General features: G+C 40.5%; 1 protein-coding gene across 2 annotated transcripts; it reads right to left on the bottom strand.

The window, feature by feature from the left end:
- Positions 1-3,731: 3,731 nt before the first annotated feature.
- On the bottom strand, positions 3,732-21,187 carry LOC144610681 (heme-binding protein 2-like). 2 transcript variants are annotated; one of them, XM_078429562.1, is made up of 8 exons: positions 20,984-21,187; positions 16,817-16,873; positions 14,011-14,092; positions 13,223-13,343; positions 7,691-7,830; positions 6,463-6,626; positions 5,917-5,952; positions 3,732-5,809 (listed from the first exon to the last, which is right to left on the bottom strand). In XM_078429562.1, coding segments are annotated over exons 1-8 (696 nt in total). In that variant the 5' UTR covers positions 20,986-21,187; the 3' UTR covers positions 3,732-5,715. The 2 variants fall into 2 exon arrangements, with proteins under 2 accessions (XP_078285688.1, XP_078285689.1); XM_078429563.1 differs by lacking the exon at positions 5,917-5,952.

Raw genomic sequence — 21,187 nt, 5'->3', positions numbered from 1 at the left:
ATGAAAATTCAGGCAAACGAAAGAGAAAGACTTTTACTGAAAATCTTCTAGCATCCTTTGAGTTTTTCTCATAGAGTGTCGGTTGCAATAGTCTGGAGGAAACCGGTTGCAACAGTCTGGAGGAAACCGAGTCCCATGTTACTTAAATTCAAGATTCAATTTATTGTCACATGTACCAATTAAGGTACAGTGAAATTTGAGTTACCATACAGCCATAGTAAGTAAAAAGCAACAAGACACACAGCCCCATAAAATAAAAGTTACCATAAACATCCACCACAGCGAAATCCACATTTCTAACTGATAGAAGGTAACGAAGTTCAATCAACTTCCTCTTTGTTCATCCCTGGTCGGGACTGTTGAACCGACGGTCCGATGTCCGAGCCCTCAGGATGATTGAAACTCCGGTGTCCGGACAGATTGAAATACACTCCGCGGCATTGGAGCTCCCGAGTCAGCCTTTTCTAACCAGAGACCACGGGTTTCACGGTGTCAAAGTCCACAGGACCCGCAGTTGGAGCTCTTCACAGATGATCCTCGGCAAAGGATCGCAGCTTCACGATGTTAAGCCCGCGGCTTGAAGTGCCGGGCTGGTCTCCAGGAAAGGCTGCACCACTCCACGATGTTAGGCCGCAGTGGGGATGGAGATACGATACGGAGAAAAATCGCATATCCTTCAAGGTAAGAGATTGTAAAAAAGTTTCCCCCAATTCCCCCCCCCCCCTTCACATCAAACAAACCAAGGAACATTAAAACATACTTTAACATATACTTAAAATAATGAAAAACAGTAGAAGGGACAGACAGACTGTTGGCGAGGTAGCAAGTGCTGGTGGCGCCACCCGGTGGATTTGTTACATGAATGATTGGCAATTTGTTTTCCCTTCTACGTATCTTTGTCAAGGTGATGAGCCTTGACAAAGACCACTGCATCACTTTCCAAAAGTTTATTGGCAAACACATTGTCTGGAAGAAAATGGATGATGATCTAATCAGCAGTGCAGTCACCTTGAGGCCAAGGGTGGTGCTGAGACTACAACTTTGCAAAAGGATTTGACAGCGATGGCCCTTCCCACCTCTAAGGATATTGCTTTATTACTACAGATAGAGTGCAGATTAAAATAGGGCAAGGACTACAAAGAGGTAGATTGGAAGAATAGGGATTCCACCCTGATATATGAGAAGTCAATTCAAGAGTTTGATAACTGGATATGAAGCTGTTTTTAAGTCTGGTGGTGTGTACTTTAATGCTGTTGTATCTTCTACCCAAGGGGAGAGAAGAGGAGAGAATGACGGGTGTGAGTGATCCTTGATTATGATGGCTGCTTTCCTGAGGCTGCATGAAGTGTTGATGGAGTGGGTGGGAGGAGATAGACTGGTTTATGTGATGAACTGGGCAGTGTTCACAGCTCTGCAATTTCTCGCAGTCTTGAGCAGTTGCCAAACAAAGCTTTGAAATATCCCATTAAGATGCTTTTCATGGTGTATCTGTAGAAATTTGTACGAGTCATTGGAGACATGCAGAATTTCTTTCGTCTTCTGAGTTGCCCCTTCAAGATGGTGACGATGGCGGCGGACGGAAAAAAGAAACAATGCCGGTCAGTGGGCTGGGGGCTTACCACCTGTGCCATCGTAGGTGCTCTCGGTCAGCTGTGAGAGACACTTTGGGGCACAGGGGCTGAGCGATGGCAGTCGGAGACGAGGGCTGGCGTGTGCACGGGATGACATCGAGCTGTCAGAGCAGTCGAGTCGGTGGAGTGGGCTGCTGGAGGACCTGAAGCAGTCTGCTGCTCAATCAGATCAGGCGTCATTCCAAGTGGCTGAGCATGCAGAGCAACTGCAGCCTGCAGTGGCACGGAGTGTTGGAACAGCAGTAGAGGACATCAATACATCACCTGGCCAGGCCGACTCCTGTAACTCCAACCCAGTGCCGCTGTCGGGACAATGGGTCATTATGGCCATGTTAAGACTGTTTTTTTTTTAACGACTTGAAGACTACAAGATGGTGTCTCAAGCGTGGCAACTCTTGTGTACTGCCTCAGGGTGTTCTACTGTCTTATACTCATGTACTTAGTACGAATGTGCATGATGTATAGTAGGGTTGTCACTGAACTGTAAGCAACAAAATAAAAAATTACTGTGATTAGCTATACGTGACAATAAAGTTCCATTGAACCATTGAGGTTCTAGAGGTGTTGCAGCACTTTCTTGGCTGTATCGTCACCTTTTTGAACCAGGACAAATTGTTGGTGATATTTGCACCTAAGGCTCAAAGATCTCAATGATAACCACATCAGCACCATTGATACAGGCTGGAGTGTGTATTCCTCTGCTTCCTGAAGTCTACCTTTGTGTTGACATTGAGGGGCTTAGTAATGTACAACAGCTTGTGGTGTTTAGAATATTTATTAAATATCTTGGTCCTTTGTACATCTCAACAAGCAGCAAAATTTGAAGTCGGGGACGGCATGTACTGTCCAAAGAAAATGAGCATGATGGCAACTGTTTTTGAAAAGTTGGACAGCTTGCAGAATGTTCGGCCTGACACTGATCAGAAACCATCACTCAGTTCTAGTTACCAGTTCTGCACATATTTTGGACAAATGAGTCTACAATGTATATTACAATGTCTGTTACTAATTATAATTATGATGTCAATTTTTTCTATAATTCTGGCAAATAATGACCTTCATTGGAAGAACATGTTCAAATTGTCAAAACTGAATCCAAGAAAATAAAATTGAGGCATGTGTACATTTTGTTGATATGTGGAAGCATTTTCCCTTGTACTCAGTGGTACAGGTGTGTAACATGCATTGGAGAAGTTTGTTTGTTTTACACAGGCAACAATACTTGAAGGGGAACATGTGAATTAGGAAAGGAATTAGGCCTCTCGGCTATTTCAGTCTACTTTGCAATTCAGCAAGATTCTGGCGGATTAACTTCATCATTCTATTTATTGGAACCATTCGACCCTTGCTTATCAAGAATCTATCTCTGCTTAAATATTTATCAATTCTGCTTTCACAATCCTTTGAGGAAGAGAGTTCCAAAGATTCCCAATAATGACTCCAGACCCCATGAAGTTTTCTGGCATTGGTTCAAACGTGAATAAGAAAATCTACAGGAGCAGGGAAACACAACCATCACTGCACTGTCATTCAAGTTGCACACCATTTGACTTGTAAATATATTGCTATTTCTTCATCACTGCTGGATGTAAATCGTAGAGCCCCCTTTCAACAATGTTATTGATATATGTTTCACAGCACAATTTCAGCAGTTCAACAAAGTGGCTCATCACCAACCTCCCAAGGGCAAAATGTGATGGGCAATAAATGCTGGCTTTGTCAGCAATGCCCAGATTTCAACAAATAAATAAATTCAAAAAAGCAATAAATGAAGACGGTAGGTAGCCCCACTGTTGGGAATGGATATTGGTTTTCCACATGTTAAATTAAATGAGATTTCCTGAAATGTACTTTCTGAGGCTTTATGCTGACAGCAAATAAAATAAAATGTGCCTTGTAATTCTCCACTAAATTTATTTTTCATTGAAGATCTCTGTGTTCAGGTAGTGGATTAGAATGTCTGATTTGGAGATGTGTTTTGATTCTAGTGCCACTTCTTATTAATGGAAAAACAGATGGAAAGAACGTCATAGAAAGACATAAAAAATGATATATATGCAGATAACTTTTATTTAGTACAATGAACTATATAACAGCGTGCATTCCTAAATACATTATTATTTAGACATATAGAATATCAGATTCAATATATAGGCATATTTGAAAAAGTGAATTTTCCCCCAAATGTTTTCCAGTGCCTCTTTAAAAATTAATTTTTAGTTATGAACTACTGTAAACCCTCGCAATAACGAACCACCGGGGGAGGAGGGTAACGATATTGCCAATTATCCGCTGTAGCTAGGTGTGGGGGTAAATAATAAAGATTAACCTAAGGCCGTGTGAGAATAAATGCGGCATTGGAGGGGAGCTGGGTTAAACCAGCGGGAGTTCACAGGACGAGGAGCTGCAGAGCCCCTGTCCCCACATGTAGTGCACTGGAGGTGGGCCTAGTACTCACGCCGCCTTCATGCTGCTCGCTCTCTGCTCCCGCAACTGGAAGCATGCCACGTGGAGCCGGCTCATTGTAACATGGAGGAGGTGGGGGGCGGTGCAACGGGAACCTCCCTCCATGATCATGCAACAATAGCACGCACTGCCAGGGTAACGTCGGTGCAGTGGCATGCGCTGCGTCTGCATCTAACACCCCAGGACCTCACTTTGTTGCAGCCGCTGCAACACTCTTCAAGAGTGGTTTACTGCTCGCTCTCCCCACCACCATCTTTCCGGTACGCTGTGGGCCGCTAGCCAACCACCACCACAAACGGATGCTTCGGTCCACAATAATCAAATCCATTATATAGATGTCCATAATTGTAAGGGTTTACTGAACAAGTGATGAATTAAAGTTAATTGCCCAGTGAAGTGTTCATATTTTATTTCAAACATTAGATGTAGTAAACCATTGCTTCTTAAAAAGGCTCTAATGAAGGATGAAATTCGTTGAACAATTCCATGGTATGATGTCTCACAACAGAGATTACAGACAATTCTGACAAGGCTGAAGTAATAACATAGTTACGTTCAATATTGAAATACCACATTACTCAATTATTGTTTTAAGATATCCCCTGGGTATTTTGTGGCCACCACCAGCCTGTAGCATCAATTAAGTACTGGGAAAACTGGAAGTTTGAAAACAACAAATAATTATTCAACCTCACAATTACTTCTCAAAAGCCAAATCAGCAAAGTTTATTTTGCTATTCTGTCAGATGGTCATATTTTAAACCTTGATAGACATTCTGCAACCAAACATCTATATACTAAATCTCTTGTTTGTTTGTTCCTGAACTACAGCGAAAACGGTACATGATAGTGCACCAATTTTAGACCCACCTTACTCACCATCATCCCTTCGGTGCTAATGGAAGAAGTTTCATTGAAATCTGTTATATTTTTTAAGTTATTCACATTTTAAAGTTTAAATCTATCTCCTAGGGAGGGAGGGAAGGAGAGGGGTGGAGGGAGGGGGGAGGAGGGAGGATAAGAAGGGTTGAAGGGGGTGGAATGGGGGGAGGGGGTGGGGGGAGGAGGAGGGGGGAGTGTGTAGCACCAATGCAGGAGAGGTTTGGGCCCAACTGGTCCACTTCGTCTAGTCTTCTTTAAAAATGCATCAATGACCTCCAGTTGCAAATGGAGTTGTATATTTGTCAATTCTGTGTAACAAAATGTCTGGGTACAGTTTTTTTTGCCAGTAGTTTAAAGGGTTAATGTAGTTAATTATCTGTTGAGAGCTGAGGCATTGAAGAGGCAAAAAAGAGAAAGGACCCTGGAAACAATTAAAACTTATTCATCTCTTGTAATTAAATACTAACAACTATTAGAATGCAAAATAAATCTTTTTATGCAAAATGTATGCAAAAAGTTTCAGTTTGGTAGAAGAAGCTTAATATCATGACCTTTGTTAATCTAATCTCACCATTTTAAAAGTGGAAAATAATGATCAATGTGTTTTTTGAGCAATATGGAATGTCATCAGTCAAAGCAATTTCCTTTCTTTGATGCCACAAGCTATGAATACAAATATGATGTATTTTAGCATGAACTAGACAAAATGTCACATGGAAAGTTCTTCAAGAGGTTCCTATATGGCCAAGTCAGGGTCTGAGGATGAACATCCTGGAGTTCCTTCTGCGATATACCACACTTCATTGTGCCGATCAATTAATGTCATAGGGCTACACAAAAAAAGAAATTTAAAAGTTATCTTGATAAAGTCAATTTTTACTGAGGTGAATACTTGCAAATTAACATACATGATGCACGTTATGGATTGAAACATTACCCCCACTCTTTATCTTCAACTTCCACCTCTTCTGAGCTGATACGAGGAAACAAAAAAAGGACAAGGAAGATGGGCACATTCTGTCTCCATAGCCTAACCACTATTAAAAGTATCCACAAAACGATTTTCCTCTTTTCAGATATTCTGCCTTTTCTTGACTATTGCCATTGGGATTGCCAGGACTTCAATCTCATAATGTGAGAAATTATTGATATACATCTGTTGTCCCATGTTAGAGCAGCAATTTATCACCATGGTACTGTTCTTGATATCATTATATTAAACAGCTGTTAAAAATATACTCTACTATCGTTGGACCTTACCATCATTGGCATCTGATGTAGGCAGTTATCCTGCATTCAGATCGCCAACTGTGTTGCATAGATGTTCAACAGGTGAAGTTAAAGAATTATCTGCCCATTTTTAATATTTGAACTAAATAAAGGACAGAGACTATCTTAAACCACAGGCGTAATCCTTACACTATATTATCCAGATTTACACCAAATTCAAGCAACAAACAGGTCATATGCACCAAATGTTTACCTGTTGTAGCCAGCACCATAATAGTAACCGGAGACAAATTTCCGGTCAGCTTTACTCAGTTGTGTTTTCAGTCTTGAGGAATAGAATTTTGAATTCCATGTCAGTAACCAACCCCCAAAGGATTTCACAAAAGCATACATCTCTGGTAAATCAATAAAATAAACCTATTCATATAAAAGAAAAATATTAGGTGTCGCCAGATAAAAAATAGAAAAGTTAAATGACAGGGATCAATTGCTTAATGTGATAAAAGTTAATATGATATGTTAAAAGTTCATTGTAGTTATTCTAGCACCATAAAATGATACCATTAAGGTTTGTCTAAAATCCCAAACTTAATAAGTAACATGTCTAATTTGACAGGCAATTAATTGAAATATGATGTTAGTCTTCAGAGAGTAAAAACTTCAAGGGCAAAACTTGTCTCTTTTGCTCCTTCTATACATTGCGAAGTCATGCAGCCAGCATTCAATAAAATCTAGATTTTAGCATATAAAGAGAATTATTCAAACAAAAATTATTAAACTGAAAAAGAAGATATCACAAAATGCTGGAGTAACTCAACGGGTCAGGCAGCATCTCAGGAGAGAAGGAATGGAGAAGGGTCTCGACCTGAAATGTGACCTTTTGTGATACCTTTGATTTGTACTGGTATCTGTAGTTATTTTCCTACAAAACTGAAAAAGAATGTTCCTGAGTCTCGCTTGTTTTGAGTTAAATGAACGGTTTTACTGCGTGGATAGACGCATTTTACTTGTGGCATTTCAGTGGCAACTTCTTAAGAAAATAATTTACTGTTGTGATACAATACATTACAATGTTTCTCGGTGCTGATGAATTAATGGCAAATAAATAAAGTGCACAGGTTAAATGACCTCCACACCTTTGAAGTTGCGTTAAATTGCTAATATATGTTTGGCAGATTCACTTTTGCCCATGGGCCCCCACTTCAGAATATTACTTGAAATTAGAGGTTAATTCACTCAATTGATAGCCATATGAAAAGTGATATTGAATATATTGTGCGATTCCCTGTCTTTTAACCACTGAATGATATTTCTCAAAGAGGTAGAAGCAAATGTCTGAAGAAGGGTCTCGACCCAAAATGTCACCCATTCCTTCTCTTGAGAGATGCTGCCTGTCCTGCTGAGTTACTCCAGCATTTTGTGTCTATTTAGAAGCAAATGTAATTGTTTCCCACTCTATGTACCAATCTTGAATTACTTACGTCAGAGTCAACGGGTGCTGGGGGGTTTTCTTGATACATAGCTGGCAACAAAATGTGTATAGTGTAGTTCTTGTTTTCCATTATTCTATCATTTTCAGGGATTTTAAGCAGAGTAGGAGCTGTCATGGCCATTTTCTTGCCTGTGTTTAAATAATACTTATTATTTGTTCATAATGGATAGAATATCCCTGGGCATTTCCCAATATGCCACAGCTTGACGCGGGATTGGGAGAAATCCTGGAAAAATAAGTTGTAGTTGCAGAAAATAATCTTTATACTATGCCAACATATTGGCTGTCTGCTGCAAATCCTGTGGTCCAAAGCAAAATTAGGTTGAACAGAAAAGAACGCAAGCTTAAATCAGGCAGTGGTCAGCAAGTATGTTATGTTAAAAATCATCGATATGATGCATATATTAGAGGCAAAACCCACATTCATTGCTTACTTCTGACTGGTCCTCAACTTCTAGCTTGCAAGACTATCTTAGAATAATTTTAACAGAAATAACATTATTTTAGGTTTGCTTTCACACGGGCAAGACCAGATAAGAATTGTAAATTATCTTCCTCAAAGGAAGTGAAGCACGTGATTTTTACAACAATCCAATGAACTCGTTGGCACTGTTACCAATAACTTGTTAATTCCCATTTTATGTAATTACAGTAAACCCTCGTTTTAACGGAACTCTGTTTAATAGAGTAGGCTGCTCGCACCATCTCACCCACTGCAGCAGCGCGGGGCATCTCTGGATCATGCTGCCGCCACCGGCGGCAACCATGCCATGTCTACCACTACCGCCTCCCCGGCAGCTCCTAGGCCTGCCTCCACCGCCAGTTCCTCCCCCCCCGCCAGGACCCGCCTTTTGCCATCACTGCCACTACCACCACCACTACCACCACCCTGGCCACATCAGGCATCACCTGCCACCATCGCAGCCGCCTTCGGCACCACCACCACAGTCACCACTACCGCCGCCGTCACCCTGATCGGTCCCAGACTGCGCCTGCTGTCACTGCCTTCACCACCAGCTTGGATGCTCCCCCAACAGTCACCACCACTGATGCTGCTGCCACCAACGCCGTCACCACCGCCATTCAAGCCTTGCCAACACCACTGCCGGCGCCGCTGCCATCTCCACCGTCACAGCCATCACTGACGCCATCACCACTACAGCCACCACCACCATCGGCCTTTACCTGCACTCCGGCGGGCTGCTACCAATGACTGCAATTTCTTGCCTCTCCCCAGGCCACCAGCAGGTCAGGATGGTCAACTCACTTAGATTCTCGACTCGAAACGTCACCTAACCATGTTCTCCAGAGATGATGCCTGACCTGCTGAGTTACACCAGCACTTTGTGTTCTTTTGTGTATTAACCAGCGACTGCAGTTGTTTCTTTATACTACTTATACAGTGATAATACCGTACTTGGTTATAGTGGACAATCGGCAATAATGGACACCATTCCCCCCTTATGGTCCGTTAGAACGAGGGTTTACTGCACTTGAATTACATAACTAGCCCTGCTGGGATTCAAATTCATGTTTGCTGCAAATGCTGGTACAAATCGAAGGTATTTATTTCACAAAATGCTGGAGTAACTCAGCAGGTCAGGCAGCATCTCAGGAGAGAAGGAATGGGTGACGTTTCGGATCGAGACCCTTCTTCAGACTGATGTCAGGTGGGCAGGACAAAGGAAGGATATAGGTGGAGACAGGAAGATTGAGGGAGAACTGGGAAGGGGGAGGGGAAGAGAGGGACAGAGGAACTATCTAAAGTTGGAGAAGTCAATGTTCATACCGCTGGGCTGCAAGCTGCCCAAGTGAAATATGAGGTGCTGTTCCTCCAATTTCCGGTGGGCCTCCTTCCACTGGAGGAGGCCCATGACAGAAATGTCAGACTGGGAGTGGGAGGGGGAGTTGAAGTGCTCAGCCACCGGGAGATCAGGTTGGTTAAGGCGAACTGAGCGAAGGTGTTAAGCGAAACGATCGCTGAGCCTGCGTTTGGTTTCGCCGATGTAAAGAAGTTGACATCTAGAGCAGCGGATACAATAGATGAGGTTGGAGGAGGTACAGGTGAACCTATGTCTCACCTGGAAAGACTGTTTGGGTCCTTGGATGAAGTTGAGGGGGGAGGTAAAGGGACAGGTGTTGCATCTCCTGCAGTTGCAGGGGAAAGTGCCCGGGGATGGGATGCTTATCCAGTGTTTTGACCATTATGCTGCCTACCTATTGATCACATCTTCCCATTTGACAATCTATCCTGCCTTTTAAGTTTCATAATTCTATAAACCTATAAATTATAAATTCTATAAAGGTCACTCCTCAGCTCTCTATGATCCAGTGAGAATAAATCCAACCTATCTAATCTCTTGTATAACTTTTGCCATTCTTTCCAGCCAACATTTTGGTGAATCTCTTCTGTACCCTCTCCATTGCTACCACATTCTTCCTGCAATATGGAGACCAGAATTGTCTCTGTGTGCAGTCGAACTAGTGGTTTGCATAACTGCAAATAACATTCCACCTCTTATACGCAAACCCTCAGCCTATGAGGGCCACATACTATCTGCCTTTTTCACTGTGCCAATCCCTGCCATACACCACTCGTTATAGATTACCAGTTAGAAAACATCTATCCACCACCACTGCCTGCTATCACCAAGTCAATTTTGGATCCAGTTTGTCAACATGCTTTGGATTCTTGACCTTCTGGATCAACCTACTTTGAGGGACGATGTCAAAGGCCTTTCAAAGGGCAAACCATGTTCTCCACCATGTTTACCATTTTTGCCTTCATCAATTTTCTTAGTTGCCGCCTCAAAAAAGCTCATATTAATTTTGTCTTTCCAAGTGAACATAAATCCTGTCGCTCAGAACCTTTTCCAACAACTTATGCACCAATGATGTAAGGTTGGTAGTTTCCAGGTTTGTACCTAGACCTAGTTTTGAACAAGGGGACAACATTAGGTATCTGCAACTTCTGCCATTTCAACAATTGCTAACAAACATTCGAAATGTCTGTTAGAGCCCCAGCAATATCCTCCCTTTACTCCCTTAGCACCTTTGGATAGATCCTGTCAGGCTATGGTGATTTATTCACCTAATGTGCTCCTCCTTCCTGATGCAGATTCTCTACCCTTCCCTTAATTCTCTTATGCAATATAGAACATGTGTCCATTTTCATTGGTCTATGGCACTAAAATAGCCCTTATCAAAGTCACAAGTTATATTTCCTAGTTCTGTAATCACAGTACATTGTGTATAAAAATTAAAGAAAAACTTTGGGAAATAACAATATGTAAACAGAGTGGGTAAATGTGAATAGAACAATTTGATTCACTTGTAAGGAAAAACATTGACACAACTGTTTAGTTTAATGACTTGTGTTTTGTGTTGCAACTTATATATGCTTCTATGTATTACTTTGAGAGTTGCTCAAAGTACCATACTTTGTCACCTCTTCCTCATCTGTGTTTTGTTCCCTCGGTTACTTTATCTGCAGAGAAGGGATCAGCCAAAGTTTACACATACACCAACAATGCACTGTTTTATGTCCATTAGCTTTGTTGATTACTCTTAGAATTTTTGATGTACAATTTTGATAAACTGTAAATTTTTCCAGGAAATGCTAAGAAGACGGTGCCTACACACTGGTCACTGGTCACTTCCCATTTCTTATCTAGCCACTGTTTTAGTCCTAACCTGACTATTTGCATGTGAATAACTTAAAAAATATAACACCAATTTCAATGAAATTTCTTCCATTAGTCTGGAGACCCATTCAGACCTGTGCCAAATTTAAGTTCTGCTATCCTCACTGTCACAAAGACTACTTACTTTCAACTTGCACCTCCACCATTTCCTCACTAATGAAGTTTCTAGCAGTCTTCCTCCCTTCACAAGTTGCATTGTTGATTACCTATTCTGCATCAACACATGCTCCCCAAGACCATTGCACCATTCTTTCTCACCATTCTTATGCTTAAGAGTAACATCTATATACTAAAACTCTCGTTTGTTTGTTTGTTCCTGAACTACAGCCAAAACGGTACACGATAGCGCGCCAATTTTAGGCCCACCTTACCGTTGTCCCTTTGGTGCTAATGGAAGAAGTTTCATTGAAATTGGTGTTATATTTTTTAAGTTATTCACGTTTTAAAGTTTAAATCTATCTCCTAGGGAGGGAGGGGGAGGGAGGATAAGGGGGGTTGAGGGGGATGGTGGGGGGGGAGGGCAAGGGGGGAGGGGGTGGAGGCAGGGGGAGGGGGGAGTAGGGAGGGGGGGAGGGGAGGAGAGGAGAGGGTGCAGCACCAATGCAGGAGAGGTTTGGGCCTCTAAGACTTGGTCTAGTGCCTATTGTTTTCCTCCAAGATCACTTACAGATGCCTCTAAACTTTGATTCCAGCCATTTGTGAAATGCTTTATTCTGTTTCTCAAACTATTCTTGACCTAGGCTTTAGTCTCAAATTATAAAATACCGTCAATGCTAGAAATCTGAAATGTAGCAGAGAATGCCAGAAATATCCAGCAAGTCAGTTAATGTCTGTGAATATAGTTATAGTTAATGTCTCACGTTTATGACCTTGCATCCCTTTCTTCAGAATTCCTTCCTCTCAACTCCTCTGAGTCTCCACCTTCCTAAAATACGCATCTTACTGCCAACCTGTTTGATGTTTGCAGAATCTTAGCACATCCTTTCTCAGTAACTGGGCAAAGGTATTAATGAGTTTCAAATACCTAAACGTTAAAAAATGGTTTCATTATTTTTAACGCTTGTGGCTTTTCCAACTTTCTTGATTCCTGTTGTGCCATTCAGGCTGAGAGGATGAATAAATGAAAACTGTTGCTCGGAATAGTAGAAGAATGACCAAGCTGATACTCATTCAACGTTTCTTTGGGAAAGGAACTTTATTCTCCCAGTTTACCAAAGCAGAAAAACTGGTAATAAGGATAAGCGTTGAGGTATTACTTGCTAACGCACAGAAAAAGGCCACTCGGGGCATTGGTCCATGTTAGTTCCTAAAAGAGCATTTCCACCAGTCCCCATTCCACATTCCTTATTTCACAATACACCGATAAGTTATTCTTTCTCTCTTGCCTATCAAACTCTCCTTAATTTTATTTTGGTATTTACCCGCACTAGAAGGGTCTCGACCCAAAACGTCACCTATTCCTGCTCTCCTAGATGCTGCCTGACCTGCTGAGTTACTCCAGCATTTTGTGATACACGCAATAAGGGGTATTTTACAGTAACATTTAATTTATTAATGTGCTTGGGATGAGGCAGCAAACCATCATATCAAAGGGAAACACACATGGTTACAGGGAGGATGTGCAAAGTCTACACTGACAGTGCACAAACCCTGCGGTCTGGATCGAACCTAAGTTTTGGGATTTGTAAATCAGCAGTACATTTTTGTAATATTCTACAATTTCTTGTGTTGAAGGAACTGTTTTGCTTTGAAACATAATATGTAATTTGGTGATAATTATTGCAGTAACATTAATTGCTATTCAAGGTTATTTATACCTTCTTCGTTTTTTCCTTGGATGTAATGAAAGAGCTTTGTGAATCCTTCATAGTTGGCGAATTCCATAAAAAAACTTGTAACGTTGGTTGCTATCCACCTTGATGCTTGATAATGACGGACCTGAATGTAAAGCAGTACATGAAAGCATATGGTTAAACACTAAGCACCAAACAGATCCAAATAGCTTCACTACTTGGCCCATATAAATATGTCTAAACTTCCACTGCGTTAGTTATTACTTATTTCCCACATGGACCACCTTTCTAGATCCTTCCTAATATGAGTGTCAGTCTGAATCTAATTTAAAGTGTTTTTGTTTTCCAGTATTCATGTAAATAGAGACATGTATTTTTCATTGTGTAATAGTTACTTATAACTGTCAGAGATTTAGTCTGAATCAAATCCAAATCCTAATCATATCCAGTATTGAAAGGACAATTGTATCAATAGCACCATGAATTTATCTATTAACAATTCTTCTATTGGATGTATTATAGAGTTATTTGATGGTGAAGAATCTATGAAGGAACTAATGATAGAATCTGACAACGTCTTTAATTTATATTTATTCACTACAAATAGCAACGGGTGTCAAGGGTTATGGGGAGAAGGCCGGAAAATGGGATTAGGAGACAAAGATCAGCCATGATTGAATGGCAGAGTAGACTCGATGGGCCGAATGGCCTAATTCTACTCCTATAACTTGTGAACTTGTGAAAACATTACAAGTCAATGCACAGTGTCTGTAAATTGCAAAATTGAAAATTGTTTAATCTCTGCTTCTCACCTCATAACCTGAGATTTCACAAATCAGTTCATAATTGAAACATTCTTTTTGTTCTTTGCAGTGAAATTTTCTATAGTTATTGCTAAAAGAAAAGAACAGTAAGAGTGAAGATTAGCCAAATTATTCTTGAACTCATTTTCTATGTCTGCATTGTGTTAATTGATGGTTACATTTTTGGAAGATCCATTAAGTTCTCTCAACCATTTTTTTCAATCTCTGCATTTGTTCAGCTCCACCTCCAGCCATTTGACCATCCACATTGCTTTGTTGAACAGTTGGCATCATTGTTTGCGGTTCCCTAGGTCTAAAGGTTTGGAACTTTCCCCTTAAACCACTACAACCGCACTCTCACCCCTCCTTTATATCCAACATTTTGACCAAACATTCAGTCATTGTCTTGATTATCTCCTTCAATTGCTTGGTGGTAAAATTTCTCTTTTTATTAATACTTCTCATGGTGAATTTACTGAATGAATGCTAATAAAATGACAGTTGTTTTTAAGATGATTGTAGTTGTAATAGGGTAGAAAATCTAACTTGGAAATCGTCCTTTTGCAGACAATGTGGCTAAGAACATTTAAGGCTGCAATTGGCAAAGAATGGAGGTACACAATTAAGAATATATTTTGCTGCAGCATGGGAGGTGGCCCCATAGCAGAAGCGTCCACGTCGCGGGGCTGGAAACTGGAAGTGTCCTGAGCTAATTCTGCTACCACCACCATCTATTGTACATCTAGTGATGGCTCCCACTGATTGTCGCTGGAAGCTTGCGCCCTTTTCAGGACGGATGATGACAGTGATGTAACATTTGAAACATGGATGATGGACACGAAAGAAGAAGAAGATGCAGCATGGGAGGTTATGAGCTCCTGGGTCCCACTTTAATTTTGATCTCTGGGAATTTCTTGGTGTCTGACCCATGTATTTGTCTCTTTTGTTTTCTTGCCTCAAGAATTAATATTAGCAATTGATAAGTTTATGTACTAGGTTACACCGTCCAATGGACAAGATGAGCATTGATGAGCAGGATGGTTTTGTTTCAATAGTTAATTTCAGTGAAGGTTGCAATCAATATCTCATTCAATGAGATATGCGTTGGGCATTATCCAACAAGAGCTACTGGATAAGAATTAGTAGTAGATAAGTTTTTCTTCCTTAACTAATATAATAAAATCAATATTTGCAGTTCTAACTGATCAACTCGAGGATAGGGGGCTTGTAAAACTGTATATAGGATTTGTATAGCTGTGCTATGTCGACTTAAATAATATACGGTTTAATTAAACATGGAGTCATGCAGTTCGGAAACAGGCCCTTCAGCCTAACAGTTCTGCCCTGACCATCAAACACTCATTTGTACTTATTTTACACCAATCCCATTTTATTCTCCCCTCCATTTGATATAACTCTCACTGCCTTCCCCCCACCCCCCAGAATTTACCTCTACCACCAAAGGCACTACACACTTGGGCAATATACTGCAGCCGGTTAATCTATCAACCAGCATGTCTTTGGAAAGTGAGGGAAACAATTTGGTCATGGGAGAAAATGCGAGCTCCAGTCAGACAGCACCCAAGATCAGAATTGAACCTGAGCCACTGGAACTGTGAGGTCACAGCTCATAGAGCTGCAACACTTAGCCACCCAACACGCATAAGTGAACTCTAGAAGCAGTTGTTATTTCTGGGTTTGCCCCAAATTTTCCTTTGGTATTGCAATTTGGTATTGCACTGTTCTACACAGTGGCCAATTCATGGCTACTTTCTGATTCATAGAAGAATGAAGGTTATTGCATTCTTATTGCCAATGTCACACTATAATTAGTCATGGGGGAAGTTAGTAAAATATCCCTACTGAAATAACATCAAGAGTTCGCCTTCCTCAAGACAAAGTGCCCCATTTTGTGGAGCAATCCATCTTGTGATTGGATTAAAACTGAATACTTTTTGCTTTTTTTTACATGGATCTGTGTCCCCATTTTGCTCTCCAGTTTCCTGAGCTGCAGCTCTCTACAGTCGACCCCAGCGTTATGCCATTACCCCATTCGAGAAGACAGTCCACATCACAATTTTCTGTAACACAAAGGTGTGTCATCTGCATGCGTCAAAAATTGGGAGATTAAAAAAAATGGTGTCTATTTATAAATCTTTGTGCACTCGGTTTCATTGCAGCAATTTTTTATTCCAAATCCCCGATATATTGGTATTGATTTGTGATTACTAAGGGCGAACCTCCCTCACTGGAACTTCCATTAATGGGGGCTCACCAGTAATTAACTCCCAGTGGTAGCATGCAAGTATGGGTTTCTCTAACTTCAGATAGTCCCTGCTTCCCCTCTCTATCCCCTCCCCCTTCCCAGTTCTCCCACTAGTCTTCCTGTCTCCGACTACATCCTATCTTTGTCCCATCCCTTCCCCTGACATCAGTCTGAAGAAGGGTCTCGACCCGAAACGTCACCCATTCCTTCTCTCCCGAGATGCTGCCTGACCCGCTGAGATACTCCAGCATTTTGTAGCATTCAAGTAGTTATACTTTGAAGTAATCAATGCAATGACTGTTGACAGCCTATTTGACTGTGTGGGCATTGTACCAATCCTCATACAATGTCAACATGTGAATTTTACATCAGAAATCAGCTGAAAATAATCAGATGCTTTCTTATAATTCAGCACAAAGCATAAAGCCAGATGTAGACACACATGGTCTTGCTCCCGTGAAGTATTTTACTATTCCAGACTATATTATCAAATTGAAATTGAAGTTCATGCTTCCTTTTTGTCTTTATTAAATCTATCTATTTTCTGACCTGTTCGAAGTTTTTATCGGACCAAATAACAGAAATAGAATCAGTCTCATCCAAAACCTAAGGATGAAAAGAAGCAAATGGAAACATGTGAAACATGGATAGAGTTTGCATTTTCATTCTTCAATTTGAAAATATACTTTTTAAGTCCATTATTAAATTAAGATAAATAATGAAAAACTTGATTAAAAATATTTTAAATTATTTTATCTTTTCTGTTCATTCACATTCAAGTGACCTGGTGACACAAATGAAGTTTTAAATCATATTTGTTCAGTGATATTAACTCATCACTAGATGGCAGTGGAAGAAGTCAACAATCTTTTTTGGGATGCAGACATGGCTGGCAAAAAAAATCAATATTTTTTGCCTATTCAGCATTTAATAAAACCAGTTAACAAAGTAATAGTTTAAAGGGTTGGCCTCTTAGGAGTTGGATGAGCACTTTTTACTCTGAAGTTGTGGAGCTTTGCAATTAAGTCACTAAGCCTTTTCAACCCCAAACCTTAAACTACAGGAGAATCAAGGGTTATGGGGTTTATGCAGTAAACTGCCGTTGTGACCACTATCTTATTGAACGACAAGGTACATTTCTGCCTCTTTTTATACTGCTGCTGGAATTTACGTTGTGGAAATTTATTTTTGTGTTCCATTAAATTTCAAAAGTGCTTGGTTGGCTTAATGCCAAAGACTTGTTTTTTTGGATGAGAATAAAGGTAATTCTGATTCTGATTCTGATGTTACGAAAGGCCGTATACATACACAAATATTTTACTGTTGCGTTGCCCTTTCTTACGAGGTTTTGCTATTACTTATCAAGTCCTTGATTTCTCACTTACTCCTTTTCATATTTTTGGAAGATCTTTATCTTTTGCCAGAACCATTACTGTGTTGTTGGCAGATGTAATTGAGCTGGGATAGATGACTCTTTTGTGCCACCTATTTTTGCCAATTCACATGGGAATAAATTCTGGCATCATTTTTTTTAACCCCTTCAATGGTACAAATGAAAATTGAAGATCCTCAAACTCGTTTAATTTGCAAGCCTTTGCTCTCAATACTTGCAAGCAAAACTATTAAGTTTGCATTGATTCAGATTGGTAACTTTTTCACATTTGTTACTGTAGCATAACTCCAGTGTGCTTTCTGTTTATGCACATTAGTTGGTGCACAAGGTCTTCTTTCTCTTGATAATGCAGTACCTTGAGAAAATAGAATAAATGTTAACATTACGTTAATAATTATTTGATGTGTTTTGTGGAATTGCTCAGAGTAGCTGATCATATTCCTTGAAACAATGTTTTGGTGAAAAATTAAAATGGGCTGTAAATTTGGTGGTTACAGCCATGCCATCATCTTGATGATTCAAATCCCTATGAGAGGGCACTCCACAATGGGTAAGATTACTGATCCCTGCACCATTCCCAGTCTACTTTCTGCCCCAAATAGATGGGTTAACCATTGCTTACCCACCATGGAGATGGTCGTGGGGAAGAGCTTTCTGAGGCATCTCTGGACATGCTGTTGTCCAGAAACCAACAGGAGCAATTACATAAATATTGTGGCTAAATGAGCAGATCAGAGGGTGGACACACAGTGCAGCTACTCCCGCATCAAGAGAGGATCGACAATTATAATCTTTATTCATTTGAATTTGGAAGAACGAAGGATGGTCTTATTCAAATGTATAAGTTGGCTTGACGGTGTGGATGTTGAGAGCTTTTCACTGATGAGAGAGTTATGAACAAGGGGACATAGTTCCAATATAAGGGGCTGGTCATTTAAAACAGCTGTATAGATATTTCCTTTTTCAGATCGCAAATCTCTGGAGTCTCGACCATTATACTGTAAAGCAACATCACTCCGCCAGATACGATCATCACCTCCGAAGTGACGAAACAGTTGATCATCCTGGAGCTGACAGTGCCCTGGGAAGAGCGTATGGAAGAAGCAAATGAGAGGAAACACGCAAAGTACCAGGAGCTGGTGGAGATGTGCCGGGACAGAGGCTGGAAGACACGCTATGAACCCATAGAGGTGGGCTGTAGAGGCTTTGCAGGTCGCTCACTCTGCAAAGTCCTCAACCAATTGGGCATTACGGGGCTGGCAAAGAAGAGGGCCATTCAATCCGTAAGCGAAGCCGCAGAGAAAGCCACTAGATGGCTTTGGATTAAGAGGGCTGATCCGTGGGCAGTTGCTGCTGGGACGCAAGTCGGGGCCTGATCAACCCCGGCTGGGTCGCCTGGGCGAGGGTGTTTGATGTGAGACCCAAAACACCCGATGACCCCAGGTCACATCACTGAGGATGCGTCCCAGTGCATCCAGAAGATGTATCTTGCACGCATAAATATTTAATATTACAAAGATAAAGGATTAAGGCCTGTGGAGAACTGAGATGGAAGAGAAGTTGAGGCCAGCATATACACTGCCCTCCATAATGTTGGGGACAAAGACCCATCATTTATTTATTTGCCTCTGTACTCCACAATTTGAGATTTGTAATAGAAAAAAAATCACATGCTTAACCGCACATTGTCAGATTTTAATAAAGGCCATTTTTATACATTTTGGTTTCATCATGTAGAAATTACAGCTGTGTTTATACATAGTCCTCCCATTTCAGAGCACCATAATGTTTGGGACAGAGGGAAATAAGTGATGGGTCTTTGTCCCAGACATTACTGTATTAGCCATGATCATCTTGAGTGGCAAAGCAGGCTTGCAGGATACAATCACTACTCCTAATCTTGCTCTTATTATTTTGTGTTCTTCTGAAAAGTCCCCTATTTACCCCCACTCCTAGTTCAAGAGGTTAACACTGTATCCTCGTTTCCAGAACAATAATGTATTGGTCTCATTGAAATCAGGAAGGAGATTCTGGTCTATTGACACCCTTTGCCTTGGAAAAGCAAACAGAAATGATTGGACAGTGAGAGGACATGTCGGAATTTGAATCATTGATTTTTATAAGAAGTGAGTAAAAACACAAGCATTTGTTTTTTTTAGAAATCAACTGCTTCAGTATTTAGATTTGCCCTTATAATTACCATCAAGTCTTCTGTATGGAGGTCATGTTTGGTAATTAATGTTAGCTTCTAAAGGAAACTAGGAAATAAAGATGGTACACTTAGCTTTAAGAGCTGCCAGCAGAGATCACAATACTGTCCCAATTGATGCACAGATGGATTAGAAGGACAGATTGGGTAAGCAAGTTCTTTTTCCTCCAGAGTTAGAAGACTGAGAGGTGATCTAATTGAAATGTATAGCATACTTACAGGACTTGACAAGTTAGACGTGGGAAGGATGTTTGCTCTGGCTAGCACCATGGATCACAGTTTCAAAGTGTAGGGTATTTAGGACTGAAATGTGGAAAACCTTTTTCACTCAGCTAATGATAAGGCTTGGGATTTTCTATCCCAGAGTCCTCTGGAGACTTGGTCTTTGAGTTCATCAAAGATCAACGTATTTTAGAATAGTAAAAGAATCAACGGGTACAGTGGATAGCGCTGAAAAGGTGGCGACTTTTGTGTACTGACTCAGTGTTGTCTAGTATCTTACACTCTTCCTTAATATGATTGTGCCAAATGTATAGTAGGATTGTCATTGAACTGTGTGTAAAAAAAATCACTGTTCTTAGGTGCACATGACAATAAGTTGCCATTGGACCATTGGAATGGGGAAAGGGTAGGAAAATTAAGTTGGGGCAGAAGATCAACTGGGACCTTGTTGAATGGTAGAGCAGGCTTGAGGGACTAAACAGCTAACTTCTGTTTCTTATGAGGGAAGGTACTATACACTCAAGTGCTTTAAAAACCTTAAGAGTGAGGAAAATATAACTGGGTTCGGCACAATCCATACATTAGTGAGTACATAATGGACGTATGATAATTTAGCCTGAGTAATCATAACAGAAAAAGTAACTCAAAATGGTTGCAGCTGAAGGTTAGTGCAAAAAATCAACTTTGCATTTTAACAGTTTGAATACATTTTTGATGATTGAACTATATTTAGCCCAAAGCAGACGCTTTAATTCTAATTAAAACAAGAATTTTGCAACATTCATCCCATTTTACATGTCACTAATATATAAACATACTCACATGCAGCGGGTTACTGTTTTAAATATATAATTACTATTATTATATCAAGAAAATATATTTTAGGACTCACATTGTCGTTGCCAAGGGTTTTCTCCCAACGCCTCAGTATATTGTTGGTGAGTCTTTATGTAGTGCCTACCAAACTGCATTGTATACAATATAGCTTTTATAACAAGAGTGAGTTGTACAAATCACATTACAGCTTATTCATTGAACATGCAAGAACAGCCTCCAGTTGTATTGTAACCACTTTGTGCATGTGAATTCTTGCCAA

This window comes from Rhinoraja longicauda, chromosome 37, assembly GCF_053455715.1.
Source record: "Rhinoraja longicauda isolate Sanriku21f chromosome 37, sRhiLon1.1, whole genome shotgun sequence".
NCBI lineage: Eukaryota > Metazoa > Chordata > Chondrichthyes > Rajiformes > Arhynchobatidae > Rhinoraja > Rhinoraja longicauda.
This window is presented reverse-complemented; position numbering and strand designations above follow the sequence as displayed.

Bases quoted from the DNA above. Each gene is read 5' to 3' on its own strand.
- LOC144610681 (XM_078429562.1), bottom strand. The intron at 6,627-7,690 runs GTAAGTAATTCA...TTATATGAATAG, and splicing joins CAGCACCCGTTGACTCTGAC to GTTTATTTTATTGATTTACC. The intron at 5,953-6,462 runs GTAAACATTTGG...TCCTCGTATCAG, and splicing joins TATGGTGCTGGCTACAACAG to CTCAGAAGAGGTGGAAGTTG.